The 20,961-nt window shown below is 32.5% G+C and overlaps 1 protein-coding gene across 1 annotated transcript in view; it reads right to left on the reverse strand.

The window, feature by feature from the left end:
- Positions 1-20,300, reverse strand: part of LOC108917150 (mitoferrin-1) — a 40,146-nt gene extending 19,846 nt beyond the window's left edge. Inside the window, exons 1-2 of the mRNA XM_018723622.2 lie at positions 20,036-20,300; positions 19,683-19,902 (exon numbers count right to left, since the gene is read on the reverse strand). Coding sequence (XP_018579138.1) covers positions 19,683-19,902; positions 20,036-20,152 — 337 coding nt within the window. The 5' untranslated portion in view covers positions 20,153-20,300. The remainder of the gene's footprint in view (positions 1-19,682; positions 19,903-20,035) is intronic.
- Positions 20,301-20,961: the final 661 nt, after the last annotated feature.

Raw genomic sequence — 20,961 nt, forward strand, 5'->3', positions numbered from 1 at the left:
GGCACCTTCAGGTAAAGGGCGAAGATTAATAGTGACACATATAGGTAGTGCCAGTGGTTTCGTAGATGGCGGTTTACTTTTATTTGAATCTAAAAATACAGGTGACTATCACGAAGACATGAACACAGATGTTTGAACTTATTCCTCCGGGGTCTGTAATTGTCATGGATAATGCCAGTTAGCATTCACGGCAGACCGAGCGGACGCCTACGACTGCTTGGAGGAAAGCCGATATAATTCAATGGTTATCCGGAAAAAACATTTCTTTTGAAACAAATATGGTGAAAAAGGAACTTTTAACACTTGTCAATCTTAATAATGATCAGAAAAAATATGTTATCGATGAAATGGCAACAAATCGCCAAATAACGGTACTACGGTTACCACCTTATCACTGTGAACTGAACCCAATCGAATTAATCTGGGCGCAGGTAAAAGGAGATGTAGCGCGAAATAATACGACGTTTAAATTAAGTGACGTGAAAATTTTGTTAAAAAATTCCTTGGAACGAGTAACTGCAGATAACTGAAGAGGAGAAAATGTGGGAACTCGATAATTTAATTGACGTTACTGTGGAACCTATCGTTATCAATCTAGGAGACGAAGATAATTCATCAGAATATTCAGAGGATGAATTTTAAAATACCTACTTTTTTATTTTCTTTATTGTACATTTATACAACACTACATTTACTCACTATAATTTGAATTTTCAAAATACATATATTTTTGTGTGGAATAAAAGTCTACATTAAATTTAAATATTTTGATAATAATGAATAATTTTATTTGAATTACTAAAAACCCTCTTAACCCGGTTATGATGCTTAAAGTAGCCTCATGTTTTGAAATGCTGTTTTTATATTGTTTACTTATAAGAGAAATGGACCGAGAAATTGAAGCGGCATAGACCGCTACCTGCTACAATTTAGTACAGTCCGATCGCACAAAGTTTTGTTAAAAGTAGACCTCATCTATACGGAAAATACATAATATAAACATATTGAATATAAGCATCAGTACTACATTTATTTACGATTTGCATACATAATGAGCTTTTATTACTCTCTTTCATTTCTAAACAGACTATAGCTATATTCCTATTCCTATTTAGTTGACGATATTCTCTAATTTTTTGTAAATAATCTTCCCGAAGCGCAACGTCATGATTCCACAATTACCATACGATTGTCAAGTTTTTTATGTTTAAAATCGCATTGTAATAAAGCATATCGTAAAATATCTAGATTTATAATTATAATCAGGATAATCGCTTAATTTATCTCGAATAATGTTTAAAGTAGGAACTTTATTTTCTTTAGGTATACCTACATATTATAAATTGTACGCCGTATTACATCTCTGGTAAAATCGTCAATATTTTTTAATTTTGTATTTTTTCGTTTCCTCTTTGTACCGTGATTAATAACGTCTCCTTTAATTACGCAATAAATTGAGGTTTTTGATTTCTTAGTTAATTCGCTAATCCGTTTGAGATATTCCTCATTAAAAAAATAAAAAAAAATCAAATATAAATTTTTTTCCAGAGACGCTTCATTTTCGAAATATAGGGCGTTAAAGATTTAAAAAAAAAATCGAATTTTTTAAATAACTTCTAAATGAAGAAGGCTATTTAAGCCAAATTTGGCATGACACATCTTCTTATGAGATACCATTTTTCCATAGAAGTAGAAGTCCCGCAAGCAACCAGTGGCGAAGTTATGGGGACTCATAAATAAATTATAAAAAAAATTAATACGGCCCTACTGAAAATCAAAAATAATTTTAGATAGAACAGTTTGTTCTTGACAAAAAGTATGCATTAACTTTTTTCCTAACTCTTATAGTTTCATGGCAAAATTTATTTTTCGGAAGGGTGCTTCCCGATTCTGTCGATAAACTTTAAAATGAACCTCAACAAAAATGTTCGAGTAGGCTGCTATCAAGCAATGTTAATTTGACGTTTTAAATGTTATTTTGCGAATTGTTGCATAAACTATCCAATAGATAAAGCAGTCAAACTAATAATAAAAATAAGTTTAATAATGCCGTCCATATTTTCGAACAATAAATATGCTGATATGGTCTTTGTATATGGTTTTTGTGATGGAAATGCCACGGCGGCTAGCCGTGAATATGCAGTAAGATTTCCTCATCGCAGACTACCAGCAAAAGAAACATTTTCAACGACATCCAGTCGTCTCAGACAAACTGGGTCTTTCGGTATTCCAACTTATGCTGATGGACATTTTCGATCTTACTTCAGGACGAAGTAAGATCGAATACTATTTTAAACCGTTTCGATGAAAATCCATCCACGAGTGTCAGAAGATCTAGCTATGAGCTGGGTATTTCGTCAAGTCCCATTTGGAGGACTCTTCGGGCTGATGGACGCCATGCGTACCATATCCAGCGCATGCAACATTTATTGCCTCAGGACATACGATGCAGGCGCGCGTTTTGTGACTGGATGTTAAACCAAGCAGAGAATGATAATCAGTTTACGCAAAAAGTAATGTGGACAGATGAGGCAACATTTACTCGAAGGGGAATTTTAAACCAAAGGAACAACCATATTTGGTCCTACAAAAATCCACGGGCGGTAAGGGAACATAGTTTTCAGCATGAATTCCATTGTAACGCATGATTGGGTGTGTTGGACAACACTATAGATGGTCCCTACTTCCTTCCGCATCGGTTAAATGCTGACATGTTTACATAGTTCCTTGAAAATGGTTTTCAAGATCTGTTAGATGTTCCGCTCAATACTCGAATGAACAGTTGGTTTCAACTAGATGGTTGTTGTCCTGCCCATTTTGGTAGAAGTGCTAGGGAGTGGTTAAACATTAATTATCTCAGGAGATGGATTGGTCGTGGAGGACCTGCAGCGTGGCCCGCACTTTCACCGGACTTGACACCGATCGGCGGAAAGAATGGTAGCCACAAAACAAGTAATTCCACGAACAAGACCAGAACTTCATTCTCGAATTGTCTTTAAGACAATTTTATGTGTCTGGTGTGATTGGGAAGGGATTCTTTATTACGAACTTTTAGCAAACAATCAAACCTTAGCGCAGAACTCTATATCCAACAACTACGCGACTCCGGGTCAAAATAAAAACTTTTTACTATTGTACTTTTTTCTCTAAAATGCATTATTGAGGAGTTACAGGCATTTTAATAATATTCAAAATTAAACATAGCAGTAACTACACAAGGAGGCATTTTAGAGAAAACAGCGCAAGAATGAACAGTTTTTATTTTGATCCTGTGTACTTTAATTTCAAAATCTTGAATATTTTAACAAAAAAATCGAGATTTCCACAGATTTTGAGCAATTTTTTTGAGGCTACGGAAAAATCCTGACATGATGGAGCATTTCGGATGACTTCATCGTCTTCAGCTGGTCAAAATACGGGGTTTTCTATTACAAAAAAATAGGAAAAAAAAATATGTGGTATTGGTTTCTTCTATTCAAATGATCACTTTAGATTTTTTTTTATCAACCTGCATAAAACAGTTAAAAAATTCAACAGTTCCTTTCTCAAATATTATTATTATTATTATTTTTCATATTCACTGATTTTTTTTTAATAAGGATAAATTGAAACGATTTTACAATACATGGAGATACAATCCAGTAGTCAGCCGACGATATGATGTGCCGTAAACTACGTAATGAATTCAATTCAATTTCACCGATCACTAAATACACTGATAACATTAGAATAATTTATTTATAACCAATGATCGAGATAGATTTGTGGGATTTTCCGAATATACCTAATTAAGGAGGCCAACCACGTATTTATTCCGAGATAACCAAGAAAAGTTAGGATTATTTGCTGCAATCTATCGAGCCGAACAAAATTAACTAGCCAAGCATACAATTCCGTAGAACTGTACGACTTTTTTTTTTAATTTTGATGAACGACTTACAACGCAACACTTTACATTACTTTCATACAAACAGGTATATTACCAACTCAGTGTTGCCAACTTACACTAGCGAAGTTTCTGGAATCCCTAGAACGGCTTCTGAGGTTTCGATAAGCATTCACTTGTTGTTCTTCAGAGGAAACTCTATTCCAAAGTGTTTACCAGTCGCCCAAATACAGATTATTGTTGATTGCCATCTGCTGCTTATACTTTATAACACAAGGTCATTTTTTGGAATACATATACACACTTATCGCGAAATAACTGCATATTTTTATTGTACTAGTTTTCGAAATAAAATAATTTACGTGGAAGAAAAATTAAACGGTCACTAACGTAGTAAAAAAAGTTACAATAGCTTGTAGTTGATAATAATCTCAATCTGTAAAAGATTCACTTCGGAGTCAGACAGCTTGAAACCTTTTAAATCCGTCCTAATTCCGAAACACCGATTAGATTTCGTTCAAGATTTATATTTAGGTAAGTACTATAAAAAGACCGTAGTCTAAGTTTGTGGTCAATCCTCAACTTTTCCCGAGTGAAAAATAATTACAACAATACACAGTTAACACAATAAAAATGCATAATAATTCTGATTCTTTGCAATAGCACACACCGAGAAAATATGGCTTTCCTAAACCAGAAACCACATTAATATCATCCGGCGTTGAATCCGAGTCTAACCTTCTGTATCACACCAATTTTCAAAGACATTCTAACCTAAAAGTGCCCTATATTTGAGGTTATGTTACATCACAAGACTAGTTATGGTATCTGAAAGTACAGCTCTTCCTCAAAATCCATTTTGATTCATTTGATTCTGTTGTGTTCTCCGAAAAATCATTTGTTGAAATTGATTAGTTTGGCGTAATCGCCGATATTGGGAAATTTGGCTCTTCCAGGCTTTCCGGGTCGCTGATTACGAACTAGAACTTCTTTTGAAGGTCAGACGGTGTGTTCTAGTTTCTGTGTCTTCTTTACAGAGAATTGCAGAAATTTGTTTTCTCTTTTCGGGGGTTCTTTTTGTAGCAATCTACATTTTGTGTTTTTAGCATCTCTCGGATTTAAATTCGATGTCTTTAGAAGGTTTGAATATTCCGTTACATTTGTCTTAGTACATATATTGCATTAATTTAGCAGCGTTGTTCAACATTGTTTTAATAGCAGCTTCTCTAATCTTCTCTATTTTGTTTTTTTATATCCACAACTCTTTAAAATTTCGTCACGTTTTTTGTTGGTGTATCGTCTTCCAATTTGCAGCCTCTTTCCTCGCAAAATAATAGAAATTGCCTCCAAATCGACGTGCTGCTATAAAAAGTATTTGTACATGTATTTTCGTTGATTTTATTACTGATTTCATCCACTAACGATGTACTAAATGGTTTGTTTTTTTTTTCACTTATTAAAATTCTCATGCAAAGTAACGTCAAGTCAACAAAAAAAAAAGTTGTATGACAATAAAATTAAATCAATAAAACAAAATACTTCAAATTATTCTCGCGGTAATAATAGTGGCTGAAACTAATTCAAAAAGTAATTAGAATTTTTGTTAATTTTGCCCTTTCTTCAGCACTTTCTATGTTACGCAAGGCCGGATTAACCTATTACACCAGTTAAAAAAAAATAAGTTTCTACGATGAATAGAAGTCGAGGTATTGCAAAATTTACAGCGCGCATCAATTTGAACTTTCGTAGTTTACGTCGTAGACTGTATTCTGCGAAAAATTCAAATGTTTATAAACAATTGCGCTACGATTGTTTAAAAAAATTCTTATCTTGACTCCTGCTGGTCGTAGAGGGTACTTTTTTTATTTTAAAACTGTATTTTTTGCCAGCTATCCATTGCATCTATTTTCGGTGAGTTAGCATAAATAGCAACAATGTTATTCGAATTGTTTATAAGCGAAAAACGCACGTTTTTTTAATACACAATTTGAGAATGTAAATGTCAAAAAACGGTGATATATTTTAATAAGTCGCTTAATTACGTCTTTAAGATTACAATGACGCTCTCAGAATCATGTTTGGTTGAAAATTAACGCCTGTACAGAGGCTTAAAGTTCATAACTTTTGGAGCCTCCGTTATAAACAAATATAATTGTGCGAAAACCATTGCACTTACAGTGCCCGCATTTGGCACAGTTTTGAAGTATGACAAAACCCGCAACTTGTCATAGGTTTTATAAAATTTTAACAATAAATGCGATAGTTATAAACAAATTAAGAAATGGGCACTTTTCTTGTTTTTTGGAATAACTTTTTTGTTTATTAACCGATTTTAATTTAACTCGCATTTTGTAGATAATTCCCTATAAGCTGTCTGTTTTTGCGCTAAAATTGATGGTTTTCCCTGCAAAGTGAAAAAACTGTTTTCCTCACTTATTTGTTTAAATAAAAAAGTTAGCTAATAAAAGTTTTTGACTCACGAAATGAGAGATGTCTTGTATTATGTTCATTTAGACAATTTTACAATAATCTCGCGGATAGTAAAAATTTAATTTGCTTGGTCTATATGGTGAGGCCCGGGCTACAAGCTTTACACAGGCCCAATAAAAAACGATATTAAATTTCACACCTACTTGATTCTAAAAAAGGTCACGTAATCAGCAACTTGTCGATTGAAATTTCAAAACCTGAACACTTTTTGGTTGATGATACTAAAAAAAAAAAATACAAATAAATAATAGCACGTAAGTATACAGGGTGAAATAGTCATTAATTTTAAAGGAAGATAGGCAAAAATGAACTAGAATACCAATAAGAGATTAAAAAAAATTAAAATACGTATTTAGGCTGAAAAAAATATATATTTAAAACCCTTTTCGGTCCGCTCCTGACCGCTAACCGACAAAGGTCTATCGAGAGTGAATCTTGAACTACCGAATTATTCGGTCACTAACCTAGCGTTTACTGAATTTTTAATCCGTAGTGTACGATAAGGAAACAACAGATCTTTTTACCTAGAGATTTTTTTTACATTTTACATATTAACAAGTTAGTATTATTTATTTGTTAATAAAAAAAACAAATAATGTATAACGAACATAATTGTTTTCGAATGTTAGGTTATTACAATTTAATATTTTTCATATTGTTAACATTTGTTTTCATTGTGTTTTATAATAATTATTGAATGAATTTTTAGTATGTTCAATTAATCTTTCAGATTGTAGTACGTATACCTTTGCTTCTCAGAGTAGTATGGTACCTACCTATTTAAAATGCCAGTACGGCTAAAACAACACTCATCCGTCCAAAGCACTTTGTTAATAATGTTGGGATTCCCTATACTTTGATTTTGAAACCAATTGCAAAATTCACCACGACTGGGGAAATCAGCTGTTTCGCTTCAATGTTCGAACGCCAGGGCGTTACCTGTCATAAAATCTCTTTAACATCTAAAGATAAATGTTTTTTAGATCTGCATGTCCGCACTGTAGCTTTTTCATTTGATTCGCAATGTCAAGAGCACCAAATATTTGATATGATTTATTGGTTTTGCAAAAATCACACATACTTATTATCTCATCAGAAACATTTTACTTATAAGTTGGTTCCCAGGAAGAGATTATTCCAAAAACAGTCCATATAATTTCAGTTACTGTATAATCCACTACGACTGAATCTTGTGATCAGGTCAACTCGGTCAACCATTCCCTTAAATCTATGAACGTACTTTACTACTGTTTTTTTTGTAATTTATTTTGATGAGACGAATCGTTGCCTAAAGCTCACCGCAACTCGCAGTAACTAATCTCAGTTTCACGGCGAAGCAAAAAAAAGCCGATGTCGGATCAAAGCTGAGGAGGCAACTTAACCTGCCTTACATTTTTCGCCTACTTACCTCCATGTAACAAGTTGAAATTATATCATCCTTCGAAACCTTGAACGTCGAGGCGAATTATTTGGGAACATATATGGCGTGCGGCGTGCGACGTAAATTTTTAAGGTTTCGGTGATAGCACTTGAATAATAAGACGGGCAATATTTATATACGTTGGGAATATTTCAAACCGCAATGGCGATGAACTCTTCAATATACAAATATTTAGGGTGGGATTTATGTGTTTACGTTTGCATATAGCAAACAATACAGGGTCAGAAAATCCCCATGGTTCATCGGCCGTTACGTGAGAGCGATAAAGTCATAGAAATCCGTGCGATAGAGAAAGATGGCTATAATGAAAGCGTCTAATAGTCACCGCCCATTTCGCCCTTCCACAAATAAGATCCACTTCTTATTTGTGGAAGGGCGAAATGGGCGGTGACTACATGTCTATCTCTAATCTGAAGCTTCGCATCGATCATTTTATTCGATACGTACCTAGCGACACCCTAATGCCTACCCTGTCGGCTGGTATGCCGGTGAACAATCCAGTTGCTGAGTGAGTTTGAGGCTTTACTTGGTCGAGTTTATGGCACGTTTTTTGTAAGTCAGTAGCATTGTGTATCGTGAGCATAGAGATTTAAATAACGAAGTTGATGGACAGGGTCGTGGAAGATAGTTTAATATAGATATATAGACATGTTTATGAAACAACTAGATTTTGTGGCCGTTCCAAAAAAAAATGTTTTTTTTTTGTTTTTCGCGTTTGTTTGCTGTTGATCACGAGGAGAAAGTCAGGAGAGATAAGAGATCTACATTTAAGTTTTGTGGAGCTTTTAAACTTGCTCTACGAGGACATGATGATTAGGAAATTTTACGTCAGAGCTTGACAAAAGACTTAGTAAATATGTACCTTACAAATGAAATAATTTTGAATTAAAATTTAAGAATATTAGACACAATGAGTTAATCTATGTTTATACTACCTAATACCATTGGTTTTATAACTAAACTACGCTATCTAAGAATATCTAATAATAATATGTTTATTGCCCAACAAATTACACAGGGTATAAGAAGTTTGACTGCCATTATTTCATCATGAGATAAGAGTAATCATATATGAACATAAAAGTTGTATATTATAGGGGCGTAAGATTAACAGTTTTCAATATACAGCGAGTATTAATATTGGGGAGTTAAAATAAAAGTTTGTAGTTACGTAAAAAACTAAAGATTATTTTTAATAATAATTTAATTACATAAAAGTTGTATATTATAGGGGCGTAAGATTAACAGTTTTCAATATACAGCGAGTATTAATATTGGGGAAATAAAATAAAAGTTTGTAGTTACGTAAAAAACTAAAGACTATTTTTTATAATAATTTAATTACATTCAGGTGGTTACATTAAATTTTTATAATTAAAAAAAATATTCCTTCCACATTTTTCTTTTTTTCGTTATTTAACATTTTTTGATGAAAAAGATTAGATTTTTATTAAAAAAAAACACATTTTCAATTTAAAACAATCAGTAAAAGATACAACATTTATCCTGTAATCAATTAGCAGAAATGACCACTTCAGTAGTTCAGTAGTTTTAATAAATTATGTATTTTATTTTATTGCATCCAATAGAAAAACAAGAAATAAATCGAAAACGGTTAAATTTATCGACATAAAACAAGTATCCCTTATTTGTGAAAAATAGATAGGAGAACAATATGTTTCTATTAAAACTTTCGTACACACACTGATAAAAAAGTTATAACCAGTTTTTATCAACCAAGAGTACATTTCGTAGCGCCCTCTAGCGTCTACAGCAAAATTAAGTACGGATTCGTTTTCCTCGTCCCAGAAAACCCCCTAATCCAAATTTTCAAAAGAATACTTTGAAAACTTTCTAAGAATTTTAAGAATTTCGAATTCAAAATTTCAACTTTAATGCCCTGTAACTTTTTTATTAGCCACAAATGGGCCGAGGTAAGTTTGGCTTAATCGCATTACTTTGATGTAAGGAATCTACTCTTGCTCTGTGTCCCATTAATTTCGGGACACCCTGTATAAAACGACTAATGGTAAATTGTCAGCAATAATCTTTCGCCCGTGCAGCATACCCAATAAAAAAAGTCACGGCTGCCGCCACTGATGCGAGCTGTGTTGTAATCAAAAGTTCTCTGAAAAAACCAGTTGTAGAATCTTGCTCACCTTTTGACTCTCTATGTTCCATTGCGCGATTCAAATATAAAAAAAAACAACCGCGAATACAAAATCATAACTGTTTTAACTAATTGTAAGAGGTAAAGTTTCGATGGAATTTCATCGTGGGCGAAAATCGGTAACAATGTCGCATTGTATTCAATTATTTGTCTCATGAATGACAAGTATAATACGTGTAACACGTATTATGGATATTAGGGGTATAATAATTGGTAGTTGGACGGAGCCTATAGCTAGCAGAGTAGTTGATTCCCACGATGACATTAGATAAAGACATACATACTCGTAATATGAATGCAATGTCCCTGAAGGTCGTCGTTACTGGTCTGCCAAGGAAAATATGTTTATCCACGTCATAATTGAAAATCCTATGACTGTTCGTAACTCAATTCCGAATAGAAGATTAGATTTGAAACCCGTAAGTACCACGGAATGCAAACAATTAAGATATATTCTCTAAAACCCAGCCGTATTTCAGTTAACGTTACAATCCATATTCGCGGACGAGTTTATCTACATATAAAACGCTACATAAGTATGACTTGCACATTAAACTGTATCGCTGTCCCAATCTCAATTGTTTTTATATAATAATAATTACTTTTACTTTTTTACGTATATATTACAACTCTCGCGCTTACAAATACATATTTTTTCATATTGTCCATGCTGATGTTTAAAATGTTTTTTCAGATTGCCTTCCTTGGCCTTAGCTAGCTTTAACCTGCCTTTGTTGTTCTCGGGCTAGGTTGTGGGGGCGAACCCGCTATCAGAATCAGAAGACCACTACGGACGGAACCGCTGATAATTTAACCCCAAGTTACTGTTCTGTGTCGCGTTATCTCTCGTCAAACTATGATTGTATTATTTTAACTTTACCACACGTGGCAACGTAGGATTTTCGGGGCCTATCTGTAATTTTTTTAACTTTTACGTCTATCGTTACTACTTAGTATTGTGCTGCGACATATTTTGTGTACGTTACTAAACTGATTGTAAGTGCAATTCTGTCACAGCTACGTATCCCCGAATTTTCGGTCGAGAGGATCAACATAACTTTGACGTATTTGCCAATTTGTTACTCTCGCGAACGGTATTTCTCTTTTAAGTGACTTTTTTTCATGTGTTGTTCGGTGTTGTCAGACACTTTTGAGGGAAACGGAGATAAGGTATCAATCTGCATTCAAAAAGATAAAAAGACGCGAAGATAATAAAACCCATACTGGTGATCAAATTCGATGCTTATTATTTGATAATGTCAGATTGCAGTTTTAATTTGATTCCAGTTATTGGGTAAACAATCAAAAACATAACGAAGAGGTGACAAAGAACAAGTGTCATTTATCAGAAATCATTAATGTATTAATATTTGTGTTTTAAGTACGATATGATGAATCCGAAAAGTCTAAAAACCTCGGTAGTTTTCGCGGATTAGTTAATTTTACGTCACTGACAGATACCTTAAAAATGCAACAATACCCATATACAGGTCTGGTCGAACTAAGCGTGGAGAAATGTATACGCCCAGTTGAAGAATGCGAGCGCGGGCAAATGAAATCTAACACAGTTGCATTGGGCCACTGGGCAATAAATCTCAGCTGTTGACAAATTGTCCAGCAGTGCAATGCAGCAATGCGGAATTTGGTGCGATTCAGGTAATTTTAATTTTTTATGGGCACCTTCTATTAATCATTGATATTACAATTGCGAAAAGGAGAAGTAATATTATTACAACGTGGCACTTTGGAGACCTTTTGATAAAATTGTTTGAGGACTTAAATAATTAAAATATGTTGTTGGACAAATGAACATATAATAGAAATTTTCTCCATATTATATACAAATTATTATAATTTTTTACTTTTAGCAGAAAACTTTTTTAGGGGCGCCTACGAGTCATTAAATTTTATTGCCAGGCGTTTTTTACATGTTCGACTGACTTCGAGTTCGAATTTAAAATAACCATGTAATTTCTATTTCTAAAATGTGTACCTTTCCGATGATTATGTAAAATACTTAAAAAAAAAAGCTTACATTTTTGATTTTTATCGTCGTTTATCAGAAGCCGTGCCACAGTTCACCTAAAATTTATAAGTACCTACTTAGCCGAGTAAATACGTCACAGATACATATCTATATTTATTTAATAGTTGTTATATGCACCGGCACATAAATCATTTTAACTGAATAATTTTATTACCCGTCGATAATGTGATTAATGTGTTAACCAATTATTAAGCACGTATTAAACTCCTTGAATGGATTATTACACGAAACTTGTTTGATGAGCATTGATTCTAGTACTAGAGGAAGGTCGTACTAACACGAATATACACCAAACACGCTAAACAAAATATTTTATTGCATTTTATGACGATGAAGGATACGTTGAATGATAATATCAAAAACCTAACTCGAAAGAAACGACGCTAACTAGGCAAATTTTTTTTCACTTTTTTTACTTCCAATGAAAATCGAGACGAGACGGCCTATCGGAAAATTAGTTATTTTATGTCGTAGGCAATTAAATTACCTACAAATTAAGGTACCTGAAGCCATATTTCATCTATTTGTTAACTGTAAAATAATGATCGAACGCGGAAAAATCAGTTTTCGAAAATTGCGCATTACTATTGCAAAAAGCGATGGATGTTGATGATCCAATGACCAACATGTGTGACAAAGGCCGATTCGATGGACATTGAAATTGTTGCTCCAGATATTTGTTAATTAATTTCGTTCGTTTTCTGCACCAAATTTTTTAATCGCTAAACGTTACTTTTAGAAGTTAATATCGTAGATATAGGTTCTACTTGATCCAAAGAAATAGTTGAAATTAGTAGCCCTTTACAATTAACAAAGTAGAACGTGCAAAACAGCGTTATAAAGAAATTGTCCCAACGTCAGGCAAAAGCCGCTCGGCAATTCGCTCTTTTTGCATCAACTAGAGCTTATTAAGGTGATTTAAAAAAAAGAAATCACCTACGCCTCTTCCCAAGATAGCTTTTTTTATAACGTTAATTTGACATATCGGACCGGGATTTTAGAGGCAACTAAAGAAAGAGTTAAACTTTTATTTTCGAAAAGTTTTACATTGATAGTTCATGTAATAAACGCGCTAGCAGCAGTAAAAGTTAACGTTAATTAGTTAACTTTTACTGCTTAACTACTTTTTCAATAGGTCATCTAGATTTTTATGGACAGTAAAAAATTGAAAAAACACCTTAGCGTCACTTCTTTCGAGTTAGTTTTTTGATATCATTCTACGTACCCTTCACCGTCATAAACTACGATAAAATGACTACTAATAATTTTTTCTAGTTTTCAGGATGATCTAATTCGATTGGACTATAACAAATCGTCTAAAAAATTTAACCTTTCCTTTATTTTACTCATTTGGTTTCAATTGATGTTATTTTGTACATGTAAATGAAATTCTCACACATTTCTAAGGCTAAAACTTTTACAATGAATTTAATTGAATATTTACGAATTATAAGTCTCAAATCCATTCATTTCTATGGAGACTAGGCACAAGCGTTGACTGGTAGTTTAACAGTTAATAAAGGATATAGTTCGACAATTTTTTTTATATATTTTAGAAGAAAAGTAATTTCCATCTAAATTCGCTGTATGTATTATGCAACGAACCATATGTACGTATCGAATTGTATCGATCCGGCGAAATTTTCAAGATCTGTTTCGCGTTCAAATATGTTGGGATCATCACGGTATCTTTCATATAAGTACTTTTTTACAAAAACAACTATTGCACTACTGATAGCTCCAGCGATACGGCGAACAAATAGCGGTGCATTGTACACATGATACAATCAAAGTCTGATATGACGTCAATTTCATTTATTTGCACAAACGCATATAAAGGTAGTTCCACCAAAAGGCCGACGTGCGGTTTTTTTTGTGGAAAATATTTGTCGACCACTACAACAGTTCGTTATACAGGGTGGGCCACCAATAACGCCTCGGTCGCTAGTGACCAAACGGCAAATGTTATAGAAACCTGTTTAGGTGGGTATGTGTAGGTTGATTACGGCTACATTTTAAAAATATTTTGAGATATACAGGGTGTTCAGGAAAAGCGTACCATATCAAAGTTATGTTTTTTTAAATGGAACACCCTGTATTTTACTGCATTTTTGAAAGCACCGTAAAAAAATAGGTGAACTTTATTAAAGGTTCTGCATACCTAGGACTTACAGTTTGTGAGATATTTCAATTTTAGTGAAAATGCAGGCATAGCTTAGAAATTTAATATTAGCAATAAAAAAATAATTTTAAGGAAGCAGCTTTGGAAGGTCTATTGTAGATCCTTGAAGTTGTAAATTGTTATATTTGTCGTCATTTAGTATTATACACGGTGTTCAAAAAACTGCTGAATACTTCTCTCAACTTTAAACAGCAATAACTTGGTTATTTTAAATGGAACACCCAGTATATTTTTACTTTGGGAGATGGGAATTTTAAAACTCTTTCAAACTGTGTATAAGTTCCCTATACCTATCTCTAACGGTATTGGAGATATTTGTGCCGTTTCGTTTTTTATCGATTTTTTTTGTAAGATGTATCCACGTGTCTTTATCGAGATCTTTACTGAATTGGTTTGGGTTCTTTTTGATGACGTCTCTTTAAATATATTGAGAAAAATGAGGATGCAATTAGATGGCGCACCTGAAAATTTTTCATATTCAGTGAGAAATTATTTAAATCGAAAATTATTTTTTTATTGCTAATATTAAATTTCTACGCTATGCCTGCATTTTCACTAAAATTGACATATCTTACAAACTGTAAGTCCTAGGTATGCAGAACCTTTAATAAAGTTCACCTATTTGTTTACGGTGCTTTCAAAAATGCAGTAAAATACAGAGTGTTCCATTTAAAAAAACATAACTTTGATATGGTACGCTTTTCCTGGACACCCTGTATATTTCAAAATATTTTTAAAATGTAGCCGTAATCAACCTACACATACCCACCTAAACAGGTTTCTGTAACATTTGCCGTTTGGTCACTAGCGACCGAGGCGTTACTGGTGGCCCACCCTGTATAGGTATTGCACAGAAAATATTTGTCTCGTACAGGGTGAATCAGATTTAGCGTCGTACAGGGAAATAAAAACTACTTTTCATATGGACATTCTTTCTAAAAACGCTTCGTGTTCGATGTACACGGTGATAAGAGTTGAAATAAAAATTGTATTCTTTATATTTTCATATTTTCCAAAATAATGTAAATAAAATATACGTTTGAATTTTCTACTTTGACTATTTCCCACACTATTTTGCTTGGTCTGTTGGAATAAAATTTATTTTATTTATTTTTTTCATTCAACTTAAATTTGGTACAAATCATATACCCAGAAAGATGACTTAATATGTGGTAATACCATGACCTCTAAGCATCCAGTAACGGATATACGGGCAACTGCTTTATTTAATTTAATAAACAAAATGGGGTGCTCTATACCAAATTTTCCCATGAAGATGACTTTAAATGTATCTTGATATTTTCCATAAGTTGTAGTTTTACCTTAAATTCGATTTGTTTTATTTTGTAATACAGGGTGTCCCGAATTCCCATCGTCAAACTTTACCTAGCGTTAAAACACCTCAAAATAAGAAAAAATTTTCATATAAACAAATCGTAAAACGGTTCGAAAGATAGAGTTGAAATTAAAAAAAAAGTGTCTCATTTATTTAAATGTCTCTTAAAACGTTGAACGTAGATTGATAAAACTTGCGCTAATGATTTAACTTTTATTTGTAAGCAAAAAATTTTGTACGTATTATCAACTATTGGCGGAGATACTGGCTACTGCCGTCATTAAGAATCACAGAATGTCACTGAATCTTTTGTGAACGGGATATATTTCTAAGAAAAGAGACCTGTATACGCCCTGTATAAAGAAATTTCTGTGAAATATGTCAACTATTTTAATTTTTAATTTTAATTTAATTATTCAAATTCTTGAATACAGCATTCATCAAAATTTCCTTAAAACCAAATTTTAAATAATTTTTCAGTCACTCCGATATTACTGACCAGATGTTTTAAATCGGTGTCCCTGGTTTCCATTAAAGTAATATGTATCGACACATCTGGTTATTTTCGAACGAAAACCAAACGGTACCCAAGGAAAATTTAAATTCATCGAGTGCAGTTGAAAGTTTGTCATTCCATATCACGAGTTATGCCTTATCCGATACGTGATAAATTATAAAAAAACACTGGCACACCGACAATTCGGAAAAACAATCTATTTTTAGAAGAACGTGTAGAGAAATGGTTTTCCCTCGAAATGATAACATAAAACGGTGTAAATATAAAATAATTTTCATGAGCTTTATCTACAACCATGTTATTAATATGCAAGTTTGGCAATAGACGCTGCGTTCTCGGAACTGAATACCCTTTAAACTATTTTTCATAGCTCGTCTTTCATAAGCCAAATTTAGAACATTTTATTTTATGTATGTAATGCATGTTGAAGGAAATGATGAACATTTCCAATAATTTTCGTATAAAAATATTATACAAGTTTCTGAATTCCACGAAGCCTTTTTGACTTTGCTGTTACCAAATAAATCAAATTTTTTATGACAATTACATCAGTTTTGTAACGAAAAAGAATTGATGACCAATAAATTAATTATTAATGCAAAAACTGTTAGAAATACTAAAACTATAGAGAGAATATACAATAGAGGCATATATTTTATTTTAATCACACAAAACCGTTTTATTCATTTCGAGAAAACCAAAAGTTTGTTTCAACTTTGTCTCTAGTGGTTAAATAAAGCTTTGGATAGATTTAGGTTTAGTTAAATCATCTCTTTTAACCACAAGACTGTGACGGTTTCGTCTGCACAGAATTTTACTAAAATACATCTGTTTTTGTCAATTTTATTCTCATGCACTAGCAAAACACATATTTTAAAATAATGAGCTTAATCCTCAGAAAAGTTGTCATCCAACACATCTACATAAATCTATATAATTAACATGGGAATTTACAATTTTCTTCGCATGACCATATTACGATAATACCATTATCATCACGACATTGTTTTAAACAAACATGATGAACAGAAAATGACTAATACAAATTTAATAAATAATATTAATTGCTACATCACAATGAAGGCACTAGTTCAAAAATCAATGATAATGACATAGTCAGATGTTATCTTAAGTAATAAAACAAAAATAATATGCCCACAAATTTAGATATTTTCGTTAGATTTAAAAATATATTCTTGGCTACATTTTTAAACTCGTTTGAAGCTTAATTTAATTCAAACGATTAATTACCAAGGACTTCTACTGAAATCCAACTTGTTAATAGAAAATATTTCCAAACCTTAAGTAGGAAATTTCCAATCTACCCGTCAATACAAATTCTTATAACATAGGTCAGTTTCTGGTATCTGAGACACCAAAATGTCTGTCTTCAATGCCGTAACAAACAAATTTCTATCTACTACACAATTCTCTGGAATACATTAAAATTATTATCATCAAAATCTCTGTTCGAACCCAAAACTACTTTATTACTTTTTAATGTTAATTTCTGTTCCTAAAATAGCCGTTTCGTCCACGACGTAAAGAACTATTAACATTTTTAGTAAACATTAATATTTTGGTGTACTATTAGGAATAATTAAGAAAGTTAAGTGGAGCCAAGATGAACAAAATTCTTATAAATACAAAACAATTTACTTTTGTATGTAAATGAACAAAAACGTAAAAGTATACTCCAAAAGCTGAATGTTTCCAGTGCTCTTTTATGGCGATATAAATTTTTCCAGTTATAACTATCCTTAAATGAGTTCTGTTGAGGAATTTCAGTATAAAACAATGTTCTTAAATAAATAATTATAACAGATATGATAACCGTGTTAGTTTAACAACATCAAACACAGACTTCCCCTTTAATCCATTGTTCTGATAAAAATTTTCTTAATAAATAATTGTTTTCACTCTCCCATCAATTTTCTACGAACCGTTCCAAATTTAACACATTGAAAAAAACATTGAAGCATAATTTGTCTTGAATTCAATACATCTAAGTATTGGATATCTTACCCATACAATTAAGTTATCCTGTTTCCTCAAGTTTTGAGGAAAAGATTAGAGAGTATCATATAACGCTACATATTGTAACTGAAATTTACGTTTTCCATTGAATAATAAACAGAATACAAAGTCAATGAGAATGCTTATTATATGTTAAATGTATGACTTTCATTGATTTGCTGATTTGTTAATTAATGAAAGCCACACGCATTGAATTTTTTGGATTTCACAATTTGCCGGACAGCTGATATTTATTATATCTATCAATTATATATCAACATATGGTTGCAAAAATTAACTTGCAATTTGTCCTGATGTATATTAACAATGAAAAAACTGTTCCACATTATATTATTTACACTAACTTTTGTATCATTTAAAATTGTTTTCTTAAGTATTACTTCCTTCTTTGTATGAAACTAGAAATTATGTAGGTTTAATACTACTTGAATAAAACAAGGTTACACACCTAATCCTCTTAAGTTTTTGCTTCTGTATATTAAAAATCTTAATTTAGCAATTAATTATAATGTTATCAACACGCCGTTTTATTTTTCTATTTATAAGTAAACAATTATTATATAAATGGAGCAATGATTACCTCTGATATTCAGCTAATTCATGAGAATTCATAACCTAAGTATACATAATATTAGAGATGGGAAAATTCCCAAACTATGAAAATTCCTGGAAAGTTTCCATTGAAAATTCCGGAAATTTTCCGAAATTTTCAAAAATTTTTTTTTGGATTTGGTATTGTGTTCTACATACCATCAGCTTTCCAAAAAGACCAAATAGGTACTTATATACATTTTTATTTATATTGGTACAAATATTGGAAAAATATAAATTATGTATTAATCATCCGTTAGAAAAAAATTACATGCTGAGGGTTACAGTGCGTAAACACTATACAGTATACAATGCTTATCTTTATTTTTTAACAAACAAATAGTAAATACATTAAATAATTATACTAGTTTTAAAATGTAACTGTACTTTGGTTCAACCATCAAAATTCATATTAAATTTGAAAAGGAGGCAATTTATGAGTCTAGTACTGCTCTCTATTATGTAGATTGTAGACTTAACAAAGATTAAAATAAGTAAGTGTTTTCTAACTTATTTGGATAATATGGTCTTCTGGTATTCCGAATTAACCAAAAATCCGAAATTAACCAACGATTTTTTGTGTATGTTCATAGAAGTTAGAAGTAAAATTGGCTCCAACTTTACAAATTGTTAGAAATATTCCCGGAAAATTTCCGACAGAATTTTTTTCAGAAACTTTCCAGGGAAAATTTCTCAAGCTTCGATTATTTCTTCCTGGAAAATTTCCGTTTTGGAAACTTTCCGGAACGGAAAATTTCCCATTGCCCATCTCTACATAATATTTACATAATTAAAGGCAGAAACTACCAAATATAGAACTCAAAGCTGGTATAAATAAATATATCATTAGTTTAAGATTTAACAAGCGTATTTCGTTGATTACTGTTTTATTAAACTCATTTCAGAAATTGTTTATCCCAGAAGGCCTTGAAAAAATCTTAGGTTAGGAGCGGCGTTATGAAACAAAAAAGTGGTCTTCACTTACCATAAATTAATGTGTGGTACCTTTGCGAGTTCGTATACTGTGTCAAAGTGTTCTTGAGGTATTCGTAACTACTGAAATATAAAGCGTGTGAGGGACCGGCCCCCACAACCATGGCAGACATCCCTCGAACAGGCCTCAGGAGGCCCTCGTGTCGTACCATCCTTAGGAAAGTTTCTCCAATTCCCTCAGACCCGGAGGTTGTCAAAGATTGCATCCTCGTCTAAAAAATCACAAAAAAGGAAATGGAGTAATTTAACCCGCCACTTAACCTAAAAACTCATGTGACGTTTGATAAAGCCCCTCTAAATGAAAATGCTTGAAACAGAGCGATAAAATGGGACTTTTTTACGTACCTTGACGGAATCGAGAGGGTACATTACGCAATGTTCCATAACCCCCGCGATGCATCCGGCTATCATATGCGTAACAACATTGTCTGTGGGAAGTGTTTCATAATCATCCGAATTCATAATAGTGCGCTTATTTGTTGTACCAGTGGATGGGTTAGTAAATGTGGTTCTTGTTTTTGAATGACAATTTATTGTTACAGATTTTGCGAAAGATATATCACTAAAATTTAGGGCAGCGAAATACCACCACGCTCCTCACCAACAGAAAGAGAAACTGATATCCCCTCCTTCACGCTGCTGTCATGCGGCGTGGAGTTTCCACGCGCATCCACCGCGCGCACTCCAGTTTGTTCCCGACATTGTTTTATTACTTTCGAATATCTATGGGTCGGATTCCCTAAGGGAAATTTGTGAATATTATTTATACCTGTCTGTTGTATATTTTGTCAATTTTTATTCTACAACTCATTTGTTCCATTGGTTATTATGTATATTAACATATATTGCCGTACAAGATACCCAATTACAGGGAAGAAAACTGAGAATGCAGTCTGTGGGACATCTAGCTTGACGCCGCCAACGTGATGAAATAAAATTGCTTGCACTAAGACAATAATAGAATAGAATGCAAAATTCGAATGGATGTTTAATTTTTGATAGTTAATAATTTGATAATCTAACAGCGTGATCGTGTTTAACATTCAACTTAATGAGTTCAACTTGAATTTGTATTGTGTTTAATATCTTATTGTATCCATATTGATGACGTGGAGTGGAATCTAGTCCACATGCATCTTAATGGGATGTTCCAGAGAAAAATACGCGCTATCATATTTATGCTTTAATGCTTTAAATAAAAAAGGTTTTTTGTATTAAGAATTTTTTTTCTGAAAATTGGTTCAAAACGTTAATTTGTAAATGATGTATTT

This window comes from Anoplophora glabripennis, unplaced genomic scaffold, assembly GCF_000390285.2.
Source record: "Anoplophora glabripennis isolate ALB-LARVAE unplaced genomic scaffold, Agla_2.0 scaffold85, whole genome shotgun sequence".
NCBI lineage: Eukaryota > Metazoa > Arthropoda > Insecta > Coleoptera > Cerambycidae > Anoplophora > Anoplophora glabripennis.